The 13,090-nt window shown below is 44.7% G+C and overlaps 1 protein-coding gene across 2 annotated transcripts in view; it reads left to right on the top strand.

Moving 5' to 3' along the window:
• Positions 1-13,090, top strand: part of fgf9 (fibroblast growth factor 9) — a 43,217-nt gene that overhangs the window by 21,659 nt on the left and 8,468 nt on the right. The window contains exons 2-3 of one of the 2 annotated variants that reach the window (XM_072585847.1): positions 6,264-6,365; positions 12,572-12,668. In XM_072585847.1, the coding sequence (XP_072441948.1) occupies positions 6,363-6,365; positions 12,572-12,668 (100 nt within the window). In that variant the 5' untranslated portion in view covers positions 6,264-6,362. The remainder of the gene's footprint in view (positions 1-6,263; positions 6,366-12,571; positions 12,669-13,090) is intronic. The other variant, XM_072585848.1, reaches the window with a different exon arrangement.

The raw sequence follows: 13,090 nt of genomic DNA, 5'->3' as shown, positions 1-13,090 counted from the left end.
TGTGCTTTTCCAGCACCCCACTCTAATCTTGACTCTGATCTCCAACATCTGCAGTCCTCACTTTTACTCTGCTTACACTGGGTCCAGTCTATATCTGATTCCAGTTTGAGATGACTTTGTTTACACTGCATCCAGATCATGTCTACTGCCTGTTGATAATATTAAAGAATCTCCATTAGTGGAAGGTAATCTAGATGGTCAGCAAGAGAGAGAAAGCTGACAACACCTGGCAGTGAAGGCAGTGCAATGTTCCTCCTGCAACATGTATGAGGTGAGGGATGCCATGGACGTCCCTGCTGATTACACTTGCAAGAAGTGCACCCATCTCCAGCTCCTCCAAGACCGTGTTAGGGAACTGGAGCTGGAGTTGGATGAACTTCGGATCATTCGGGAGGCAGAGGGGGTCATAGATCGGAGCTGTAGGGAAGTAGTAACTCCAAAGATGGCAGATAGATGGGTGACAGTGAGGGGGACTGGGAGGAAGCAGCCAGTGCAGGGACCCCCTGCGGCCGTTCCCCTCAAGAACAAGTATACCGTTTTGGATACTTGTGGGGGGGACGACTTACCAGGGGTAAGTGACGGGGCTCAGGCCTCTGGCACGGGGTCTGTCCCCGCTACTCCGAAGGGAAGGGTGGAGAAGAGCAGAGCAATAATAATTGGGGACTCGATAGTTCGGGGCACAGATAGGCGGTTTTGTGGGAACGAGAGAGACTCACGTTTGGTATGTTGCCTCCCAGGTGCAAGGATACATGATGTCTCTGATCGTGTTTTCCGGGTCCTTAAGGGGGAGGGGGAGCAGCCTGAAGTCGTGGTCCATATTGGCACCAATGACATAGGTAGGAGGAGGGCTGAGGATGTTAGACAGGCTTTTAGGGACCTAGGTTAGAAGCTCAGAGTTAGAACGAACAGAGTTGTTGTCTCTGGTTTGTTACCCGTGCCACGTGATAGAGAGTCGAGGAATAGGGAGAGAGAACAGTTAAATGCGTGGCTACAGGGATGGTGCAGGAGGGAGGGATTTCGGTACTTGGATAACTGGGGTTCTTTCTGGGGAAGGTGGGACCTCTATAAACAGGATGGTCTGCACCTGAACCTGAGGGGCACCAGTATCCTTGGGGGGAGGTTTGCTAGTGCTCTTGGGGGGGGTTTAAACTAACTCTGCAGGGGCATGGGAACCCAGACTGTAGCTTTAGGGTGCAGGACCTGGAGTGTAGGGAGGTTAGGAATATGGCATCAATCTTAAAGGAGGGTGCCTGTAAACAGGAAAGTGGCTTGAAGTGTGTGTACTTCAATGCCAGAAGTATACGAAATAAGGTAGGTGAACTTGCAGCGTGGGTTGGTACCTGGGACTTCGATGTTGTGGCTATTACGGAGACATGGCTAGATCAGGGACAGGATTGGCTGTTGCAGGTTCCAGGGTTTAAATGTTTTAGTAGGGTCAGAGGTGGGGGTAAAAGAGGGGGGGTGTGGCTTTGCTTGTCAAAGATAGTATTACAGCGGTGGAAAGGAAGATGGACGAAGATTTGCCATCTGAGGTAGTTTGGGTTGAGGTTAGGAATAGGAGAGGTGAGGTCACCCTGTTAGGAGTCTTTTACAGGCCTCCTAATAGTCCTAGAATCGTTGAAGAAAGGATTGCGAAGATGATTCAGGAGAAGAGTGACAGTAATAGGGTGGTTGTTATGGGGGACTTTAACTTTCCTGATATTGATTGGGAAAGCTATAGCTCAAGTTCTTTAGATGGGTCAGTGTTTGTACAATGTGTGCAGGAGAGTTTCCTGACACAATATGTAGATAAGCCAACAAGAGGTGAGGCCATACTGGATTTGGTTCTGGGTAACGAACCAGGCCAGGTATTAGAACTAGAGGTAGGTGAGCACTTTGGGGACAGTGACCACAATTCGGTGATTTTTACTCTAGTGATGGAGAGGGATAAGTGTGTACTACAGGGCAAGAGTTATAGCTGGGGGCAGGGAAATTATGATGCGGTGAGGCATGACTTAGGATGTGTGGATTGGAAAAGTAGATTCCAAGGCAAGAGCGTAATTGATATGTGGAACTTGTTCAAGGAGCAACTATTGAGTGTCCTTGATAAGTACGTACCTATCAGGCAGGGAGGAAAGGGTCGTGTGAGGGAGCCGTGGTTTAATAAGGAATTGGAATCCCTTGTTAAGTGGAAGAGGGCGGCCTTTGTAAAGATGAGGCGTGAAGGTTCAATAGGGGCGATTGAGAGTTATAAGGTAGCCCGGAAGGACCTGAAGAGAGAGCTAAGAGCAGCAAGGAGGGGACATGAAAGGTCCTTAGTTGGTAGGATTAGGGAAAACCCTAAGGCTTTCTATAGGTATGTTAGGAATAAAAGAATGACTAGGGTAGGAATAGGTCCAATCAAGGATAGTAATGGGAAGTTGCGTGTGGAGGCTGAAGAGATTGGGGAGGCACTGAATGAATACTTTTCGTCAGTATTCACTCAGGAACAGGACATTGTTGTCGATATGAATACTGAGGCACGAATAAGTAGAATGGATGGCTTTGAGATATGTAGAGAAGAGGTGTTGGAAATTCTGGCAAGGGTGAAAATAGATAAGTCCCCTGGGCCTGATGGCATTTATCCTCGGATTCTCTGGGAAGCAAGGGAGGAGATTACAGAGCCATTGGCCTTGATTTTTGTGTCCTCTTTGTCTACAGGAGTAGTGCCAGAGGATTGGAGGCTAGCAAACGTGGTTCCCTTGTTCAAGAAGGGGAGTAGGGATAATCCTAGTAACTATAGGCCAGTGAGTCTCACTTCTGTTGTGGGCAAAGTCTTAGAGAGAGTTGTAAGGGATAGGATTTATGAACATCTGGATAGGAATAATGTGATCAAGGATAGTCAGCATGGTTTTGTGAAGGGCAGGTCGTGCCTCACAAACCTTATTGAATTCTTTGAGAAGGTGACTAAGGAGGTAGATGAGGGGAAAGCGGTAGATGTGGTATATATGGATTTTAGTAAGGCGTTTGATAAGGTCCCCCACGGTAGGCTACTGCAGAAAATACAGAGATATGGCATTGAGGGTGAGTTGGAGGTTTGGATTAGGAATTGGCTGGCTGGAAGAAAACAGAGGGTAGTAGTTGATGGCAAAGGTTCATCTTGGAGTGCCATCACTAGCGGTGTTCCGCAAGGATCTGTTTTGGGACCATTGCTGTTTGTCATTTTTATAAATGACCTGAAGGAAGGGTTAGAAGGTTGGGTGAGCAAGTTTGCGGATGATACGAAAGTCGGAGGAGTTGTAGACAGTGAGGAAGGATGTGTCAGGTTACAGCGGGATATAGAGAAGCTGCAGAGCTGGGCAGAAAGGTGGCAAATGGAGTTCAATGTAGCTAAGTGTGAGGTGATTCACTTTGGTAAGAGTAACAAAAAGATGGGGTACTGGGCTAATGGTCGGATACTTGGTAGTGTGGAAGAGCAGAGGGATCTTGGTGTCCATGTACACAGATCTCTGAAAGTTGCCACCCAGGTAAATAGTGCAGTGAAGAAGGCATATGGCGTACTGGCTTTTATTGGTAGAGGAATTGAGTTCCGGAGTCCTGAGGTCATGCTGCAGTTGTATAAGACTCTGGTGCGGCCACATCTGGAATATTGTGTGCAGTTTTGGTCGCCATACTATAGGAAGGATGTGGAGGCACTGGAACGGGTGCAGAGGAAGTTTACCAGGATGTTGCCTGGTATGGTAGGAAGATCATATGAGGAAAGGCTGAGGCACTTGGGGTTGTTTTCATTGGAGAAAAGAAGGTTTAGGGGTGACTTGATAGAGGTGTACAAGATGATTAGGGGGTTAGATAGGGTTGACCATGAGAACCTTTTTCCACGTATGGAGTCAGCTATTACAAGGGGGCATAGCTTTAAATTAAGGGGGAGTAGATATAGGACTGATGTTAGGGGTAGGTTCTTCACTCAGCGAGTCGTAAGTTCATGGAATGCCCTGCCAGTAGCAGTGGCGGACTCTCCCTCTTTATGGGTATTTAAGCGGGCATTGGATAGGTATATGGAGGATAGTGGGTTAGTGTAAGTTAGGTGGGCTTGGATCAGCGCAACATCGAGGGCCAAAGGGCCTGTACTGCGCTGTATTCTTCTATGTTCTATGTTCTAACACACATTAGGACAAGTCATTCCACTGGTCACATGTGAGGCATTCACTTTGAAAGTATAGAGTTTAGTTTTGTATATTCCCCATCAAAATTGCAAATGCATTAAGAAAGTTTCAGATAAGAGTAACCAGGATAAGGTCTTCAGGGAATGACTGATGAAGAAGAAGCAAGCAGTTATCGTTCTTTTCAGTAAAAAGATAGAAAAGCAGGGATGTCATCAAGGCCTCTGATCACACAAAGAGACAAATTGACCCACTGTGCCTTTATAAAGAACTTTCTAATTAGACACAATCCTAATAATCTTGTAAATTACTCCTTTTCAAGTTTTTTTTGTGCATTCAGACAGCACTTTCACAACAATTCTATTTTTAAAACCAACTACTTGTGCACAATTGAAACTTGGGAGCTTATTCAAGGAACAGCTACTGTGTGTCCTTGATAAGTATGTACCTGTCAGGCAGGGAGGAAGTTGTTGAGTGACAGAGCCATGGTTTACTAAAGAAGTTGAAGCTCTTGTCAAGAGGAAGAAGAAAGCTTATGTTAGGATGAGATGTGGGCTCGTTTAGGGTGCTCGAGAGTTATAAGGTGGCCAGGAAAGACCTAGAGAGCACAAAGAAGAGTCAGAAGGGGACATGAGAAGTCATTGGTGGATAGGATCAAGGAAAACACTAAGGCTTTTTATAGGTATATCAGGAATAAAAGAATGACTGGAGTAAGATTAGGGTCAATTAAGACTGGTAGGAAGTTGTGAATGGAGTCAGAGGAAATGGGAGAAGTGCTAATTGAATATTTTTCGTCAGTATCCACATGAAAAGGACAATGTTGTTGAGGAGAATACTGAGATACAGGCTACTAGACTAGGTGGGATTGAGATTCACAAGGAGGAGGTGTTAGCAATTCTGGCAAGTGTGAAAATAGATAAGTCCCCTGGGCCGGATGGGATTTATCCTAAGATTCTCAGGAAAACCAGGGAGGAGATTGCGGAGTCTTTAGCTTTGATCTTTATGTCGTCATTGTCTACAGGAATAATGCCAGAGGACTGGAGGACAGCAAATGTTGTCCCCTTGTTCAAGAAGGGGAGTAGAGGCAACCCTGGTAATTATAGATCAGTGAGTCTTACTTCAGTTGTGGGTAAAGTGTAGGAAAGGATTATAAGAGATAGGAAAAGGTTGATTAGGGATAGTCAACACGGTTTTATGAAGGGTAGGTTGTGCCTCACAGACCTTATTGAGTTCTTTGAGAAGGTGACCAAACAGGTGGATGAGGGTAAAGCGGTTGATGTGGTGTATATGGATTTCAGTAAGGTGTTTGATAAGGTTCCCCACGGTAGGCTATTGCACAAACTATGGAGGCATGGGATTGAGGGTGATTTAGCGGTTTGGATCAGGAATTGGCTAGCTGAAAGAAGACAGAGTGGTGGCTGATGGAAAATGTTAGTCCTGGAGTTCAGTTACTAGTGTTATACCGCAAGGATCTTTTTTGGGTCCACTGCTGTTTGTCATTTTTATAAATGACCTAGATGAGGGCATAGAAGGATGGGTTAGTAAATTTGCGGGTGACACTAAAGTCAGTAGAGTTGTAGACAGTGCCAAAGGATTTTGCAGGTTACAGAGAGACATAGATAATCTGCAGAGCTGAGCTGAGAGGTGGCAAATAGAGTTTAATGTGGAAAAGTGTGAGGTGATTCACTTTGGAAGGAGTAACAGGAATGCAGAGTACTGGGCTAATGGTAAGATTCTTAGTAGTGTAGATGAACAGAGAGATCTTGGTGTCCACGTACATATATCCTTGAAAGTTGCCACCCAGGTTGATAGGGTAGTTAAGAAGGCTTACAATGTGTTAGCTTTTATTGATAGAGGGATTGAGTTTCGGAGCCATGTGGTCATGCTGCAGCTGTACAAAACTCTGGTGCAGCCGCACTTGGAGTATTGCGTACAGTTCTGGTCACCGCATTAAAGGAAGCTTTGGAAAGGGTTCAGAGGAGATTTATTAGGATGTTGCCTGTATGGAGGGAATAAATCACATTGAATCATTCTCAACTACAAGGAGAACAGTGCCAGCTTCAGCAAGCTTTACACCCCGCTGACCTTCTTCATCTCATGCAGTATTTTGGTAAATCTCATGTTTTATATTCGTTTCCATTGCAGTCCCTGTGCTATGGGTTGACCCACAATGCCGTTAGGGAGGGAATTCCAGGATTTTGACCCAGTGACCGTGAAGGAACAGCAACACATTTCTAAGTCAGGATGGTGAGTGACTTGGAGAGGAACTTAATGGTGGTAGTATTCCCATAAATCTGCTGCCCTTGTCCTTTTAGATTGAAGTGACGATGGGTTTGGAGAGTGATGTCTGAGGGTCTTTGGTGTATTTCTGAAGTATATCTTGTAGATAGTACACACTGTAGAGTGAATGTTTGTGAATGTGGTACCAATCAAGAGGGTTGCTTTGTCTTGGATGGTGTCAAGCTTCGTGAGTATTTTTACTCAGAGTAGTAAGGGTATGGAATGCTTTGCCTGCAACAATAGTAGATTCGCCAACTTTAAGTACATTTAAGTCCTCATTGTACAAGCATATGGACGTATATGGAATAGTGTAGGTTAGATGGGCTTCAGATTGGTATGACAGGTCGGCGCAACATTGAGGGCCGAAGGGCCTGTACTGCGCTGTAATGTTCTATGTTCTATGTATTGTTGGAGCTGCAAGTGGGGAGTAGTCCATCACATTCCTGTCATGTGCCTTGTAGATGGTGGACAGGCTTTGGATAATCAGGAGGTGAGTTACTCACTGCGGTATTCCTAGCCTGTGCTGTTACAGTCCTCATTAATAGCTATTCACCATCTTAGCCAGATTGTTGTCTTTTGCCTGTCCAACTATTCTTCGCTCACTCTAGGCTCTATGCCTACCTATTATTTATTCCTTACCCCCTCCTGCCACTCTATCTTCCACAAATAAACTAACATTTTCCTAGCTACCATCAGTTCAGAGGAAGGGTCACCGACCTGAAACGTTAACTCTGGTTTCTGTCCACAGATGCTGTCAGACGTGCTGAACTTTTCCAGCAATTTCTGTTTTTGTTTTTTATTTATAGGATCCGCAGTGCTTTCAGTTTTTTTCCCTAGCCTCTGACCTGCTCTTGTAATTATATAATGAGTTCAATACAATTTCTGGTCTGCACCCTCTCAAAGACCTTAATGATCTTCCTAATATGCGGGGCCCAGAATCTTACACAACACCCAGCTGAACTTAGCCAATGATTCATAAAAGTCAATTTTTATAAGTTCCTGATGTTCAGACCATGTGCTTCTATTGAGCATTATATTTATGCACAATTTATACCTTTCTGGATTTGTTCTATCATTTTCAGCAATTTGTGACCATGCACCACCAGGGTCTCTTATAATGAAAGAAAAATACTACAGATATCGCGAGTCTGAAGCAAACACAGAAATTGCTGGAGAAACTCAGTGGGGTGGGCAGACAGTGACTCCATGGAGAGAGAAACAGATTTAATGCTTTGAGTTTAGTATGAGTCTTATACTGACCTAAAAGGGGATGGAAAATGGTGGATTTCATCCTTCTGAAAGAGTTAGAGGAGGGTCAAAAGGAATGGATAATGTGGAGGCTCAGTGCAAAAAAGAGAAGGGGGTTGTTAATTCGTGTCAAATGAGTGTAAATTAAGAAAATGCATCCTCTTAGCTCTGAGCAATGTAAACAAATCAAATAAACCGTTTGTTATGCTTTCTTTTATTGTTCAGAGCATTGAGTACAGGAGTTGGGAGGTCATGTTGTGGCTGTACAGGACATTGGTTAGGCCACTGTTGGAATATTGCGTGCAATTCTGGTCTTCCTCAATAGAAAGAATGTTGTGAAATTGAAAGGGTTCAGAAACAATTTACAAAGATATTGCCAGGGTTGGAGGATTTGAGCTACAGGGAGAGGCTGAACAGGCTGGGGCTGTTTTCCCTGGAGCGTCAGAGGCTGAGGGGTGACCTTATAGAGGTTTATAAAATCATGAGGGGCATGGGTAGGGTAAATAGACAAAGTCTTTTTCCTGGGGTGGGGGAGTCCAGAACTAGAGGGCATAGGTTAAGGGTGAGAGGGGAAATATTTAAAAGGGACCTAAGGGGCAACTTTTTCACACAGAGGGTGGTGTGTGTATGGAATGAGTTGTCAGAGGAAGCAGTGGAGGCTGGTACAATTACAGCATTTAAAAGGCATTTGGATGGGGAGATGAATAAGAAGGGTTTAGAGGGATACGGGCCAAGTGTTGGCAAATAGGACTAGGATATCTGGTCAGAATGGACGAGTTGGACCGAAGGGTCTGTTTCCGTGCTGTACATCTCTATGACTCTAAGACTCTACATCCATGTGAAGGATGGAGTGGACATGGGGGGATTGTAAGTAAAATAAAGGACAGGTGTGTGGTCAGACTCTGAAGTTATGAATTCAGTGTTGAGTCCTAGAGGGCATAAGTGCTCAAGTGAAAAATGTGTTGTTGTTCCTCGTTCAGTTGTCCATCTATTCTGTAGAGAAGTCAGACTAGATTTGAAATGTTAAAGATTATTCTCTCAACAAATGCTGCTGACCTGCAGAGTTTCTCAAGCATTCTCTGTGTTTGTTTTAGAGACTCCCTTTAAAATTGCAGCTCCTTGTTCTTCCTAAAACTTGTCATATCACCTTTTTGTCTCAAATTTAATTTACCACAAGTCTGCCTGTTTTACAATGCAGCCATATCCTTCAGAAATCAATTACTCACTGTTTGCTACAACTCAATGGTTTGGACTATTTGAAACCTTTAACATGGCAACCTGGACCAAAGTCTCAGTAATGAATATATCAAAAAGGCAGCAATGTGAACATCGAAAGAACACCAATGAAAATGTAAAATCATAGCAGGAAACACAGTGGGTCCAGTCAAACTTGTTCAGGCAGACACAGTCTAACATGAGTTATAAGGAGAGGTTGGATAGCCTGGGACTTTTTTCCCTGGAGTGTAGAAGATTGAGGGGTGACCCTGTAGAGGTCCATACAATCATGAGGGCATTGATAAGGTAGATAGCCAACAACCTATCCCCATAAGCTGTTTTTCTCTCTCCACAGATGCTGCCAAACCATCTGAATTTCTCCAGCTATTTCTGTATTCATTCTAACATTTTAGATGTTAGTTTTCACTTTTATTTTTCTTGATGAAAAGGTTACAGCCTAAATTTCTCTACAGACATATTGTCTGACCAGCCTGAGTATTTTCTGTTTTAACAAGATACCAATGTGACTCTTCACTGGCACAAATATGAAATCCTTGTAAAGGTATTCACATGTCACGTCCATGTTCTCACACACCAGTGTCTATTGTGCTGTATTGAAAGGTTATTTGCTCCTCTGATCCAGAATTATTTTAAGTCCTGCCATATTTTTCTTTTTATCACCTTCGATCACTGTCATTCAGTGGCAGTCAGCATCTTCAGGAACTTAATCCTAGTGAGAGTCAGTACCTTCAGGAGTCATAGAGGTCTACAACCTGAAAACAGACCCTTCAGCCCATCATGCCCATGCCACCCAGTTTTCACAAGTAAAATAATCCCATTTGCCTGTGTTTGATCCATATCCCTCCGTCCCTATCTCATCCATGTACCTGATAAAATTGTATTCACTTCCACCACTACCTCTGGCAGCCTGTTCCAGACGCTCACTACCCTCTGTGTGAAGAAAATGCCCCTTTTGTGTACCTCCCCTCTCACCTTAAACCTCTCCCCTCTACTTTAAGATTCCCCTACCGTGGGGATAAGCTGTTAACTATCTACCTTATCAATACCTCTCATGATTTTATTGACCTCTATAATGTCATCCCCTCAGTCTACTACACTCCAGGGGAAAAAAAGTCCCAGCCTATCCAACCTCCTTATAACTCAAACCTTCTAGTCCAGGTAGCATCCTCGTTAATTGTTCCTGCACTCTTTCTAGTTTAATAAAATCTGTACTATAGTAGGGTGACCAGAACTGCACGCAGTATTCCAAATGTCGGCTCTTCAACATCTTGTACAGCCGCAACAAGGTGTCCCATTTCCTATACTCGACGTTCTGACCAACAAACGCTGCATGTTGAAAGTCTTCTTCACCACCCTGTCCACCCATGATTACATTTTCAAGGACCTATGAACCTGTACCCCGAGATCTCTTTGTTCTATAATATCCCCAGGGCCTGACCATTGATCCTACCATCCTGCCCTGGTTTGGCTTACCAAAATGCAGCACCTTGCATTTATCTAAATTAAACTCTATCTGCCATTCTTCAGGTCAGAGGCCTATTTGACCAAGATCTTGCTGCATTCCCAAATAACCTTCTTCACTGTCTACTCTATCACTGATCTTCCTGTCATCCGCAAACTCAATAACCATACGTCCCAAATTCTAACCTAAATTCATTAAACTAATGATGAATAACAGCAGACCCAGCACTGATCCCTGTGACACACTGTTGGTCACAGGCCCCCAGTCTATAAAAACAACCCTCTACCACCACCCTCTGTCTTTTTCTGTCAAGTCAATTTTGATTCCAATTGGTTAGCTCCCCCTGGATCCCATGAGATTTAACCTTACTTAACAAGCTACCATGCAGTACCTTGTCAAAGGCTGTGCTGAAATCCATGTAGACAATGTCTATGGCACAGCCCTCACCTACTTTCTTGGTCACCCCTTCAAAAAACTCCAATTTGAGAGACATGATTTCCCACACACAAACCCATGCAGACTATCCCAAATGAATCCTTGTGTTTGCAAATGCCTGTATACCCTGTCTCTCAGAATACCCTCTAACAATTTACCCATGGTGTATGTAAGGCTCACGAGTCTGCAGTTCCCAGGCATTCCCAGGAACTGTATCCCAGAGAGAGTCAGCACCTTCAGGATCTGTATCCCAGAGAGATTCAGCACTTTCAGGATCTGTATCCCAGTGAGAGTCAGCATCTTCAGGATCTATATCCCAGTGAGAGTCAGCCCCTTCAGGAACTGTATCCCAGAGAGAGTCAGCACCTTCAGGATCTGTATCCCAGAGAGAGTCAGCACCTTCAGAATCTGGGTGGTACAGTGGCTCAGTGGTTAGCACTGCCGGCTCACGTCACCAGGGACCTGGGTTCAATTCCAGCCTCGTGCGACTACCTGTGTGGATTTTGCACATTCTCCCCATGTCTATGTTGGTTTCCTCCCACAGTCCAAAGATGTGCAGGTTAGGTGAACTGGCTATGCTAAATTGCTCATAGTGTGTTCAGGATGTGCAGGTTAGGTGCATTTGTCAGGGGTAAATATAAGGGAATGGGTCTGGGTGGGTTAGTCTTCAGAGGTTCGATGTGGACTAGTTGGGCCGAAGGGCCTGTTTCCACACTTATAGGGGTTCTATGATTCTCTGTATCCCAGTGAGAATCAGCCCCTTCAGGAATTCTATCCCAGAGAGAGCACCTTCAAGAACTGGGCGGCACAGTGGCTTAGTCGTTAGCACTGCTGCCTCACAGCGCTAAGGGTCCCGGGTTCGATTCCAGCCTCGGGCATCTGTTGTGGGGACTTTGCACATTCTCCCTGTGTCTGTGTTGGTTTCCTCCGGGTGCTCCGGTTTCCTCCCACAGTCCAAAGATGTGCAGGTTAGGTGAACTGGCCGTGCTAAATTGCCCATAGTATGCTCAGAGATGTATAGGTTAGGTGCATTAGTCAGGAGTAAATATAGGGGACTGGGTCTGGGTGGGTTAGTCTTCGGAGGTTCAATGTGGACTTGTTGGGCCTGTTTCCACACTATAGGGGTTCTATGATTCTGTGTATCCCAGAGAGAGTCAGCAGCTTCAGTATCTGAGCAAAGCCTGACTGGCCTGAGTGTCACTCAGCCTTGTGTCCCTGTGTCAAACACATTAACCATGAGCACACACAGTAATCAGTTAAGGCCACTCGGCAGTATTGACGATTCTTGTTTACTCCCGAAATGGGATTTCCAAACTCCTGAACAGGGACACAGTGGAGGCCGCATCTCCTGTCTGTCTGAGTCAGTGAGCATCACTTTGGCGAATGTTTCTGTTCTAATTGATGGAGAGTTCTCAGCATCCTGTGATGAATGACCCTGCACCAAGTGTGTTTACATTAATTAAAGGACAGGCTGTTTATCAGAGTGTAAAACACATCACTGATTTCACATACCCTATAAATATCTCTGCCATTAACTCAGAGACAAAAACTACAACAAAAATATCTCTTCATAGTTTGGCCGTTGCAATTTTCAGTCAGTGATTGTTACAGTTGATAGATATTTAATTTAGCACGGTTTATTCCCTGACACATTTGGAAGATTGTGGTTCAAGAGCTAAGTTCAGCTGCTGGCCCAAGAGTTGTTAGGGTAATGTCAAGGGGAGTGAGTGTAAGTACATACCAGAAATTCTTCAACTGCCTGATTGCATTGTTAATGTTTCTGAATGTCCAGGAGATGTCTTCAGAAGCAAGATCCCAAAATCGGGGAGGTTCAGTGCGGAGTGGGACCTGGAGAAACACCCCCCTGAAGTACAAGTTCAAGTGGCAAGGTATGAACTAACTCATCTGTCTCTGCTCAGGCTGAATCTACACACCCATTGCAAAGAGGATAGAGTCAGACTAGCTCCCCGTCAGTGCCTCACTCGCAGAATTTTAAATAAATAATACTCACGCAGATGTCATCCTTACACAGCCCAGGATCCACAGTAAGACGCAGCGCACAGACCATAGTCGAACACACACAGCACAGGATCCATAGTCAGTCAGACACAATGTACAGGGTCCACAGTCTGCAGCTTAGCAACACATTGGACTGAATGGAACAGTTATAGTTTCCAGGATCTCAGACAGGCTGATGGAAGGTGCAGAATAATGGCAGATGGATTTTGATCCAGCCAAGGGGATTAATAGAACAGGTGGGCCATCTGATCATCAAGTCTGCATTTACGTTTTGAAGAGCAATCTTGTTTGT

The sequence above is a fragment of the Chiloscyllium punctatum genome, chromosome 15, assembly GCF_047496795.1.
Source record: "Chiloscyllium punctatum isolate Juve2018m chromosome 15, sChiPun1.3, whole genome shotgun sequence".
NCBI lineage: Eukaryota > Metazoa > Chordata > Chondrichthyes > Orectolobiformes > Hemiscylliidae > Chiloscyllium > Chiloscyllium punctatum.
This window is presented reverse-complemented; position numbering and strand designations above follow the sequence as displayed.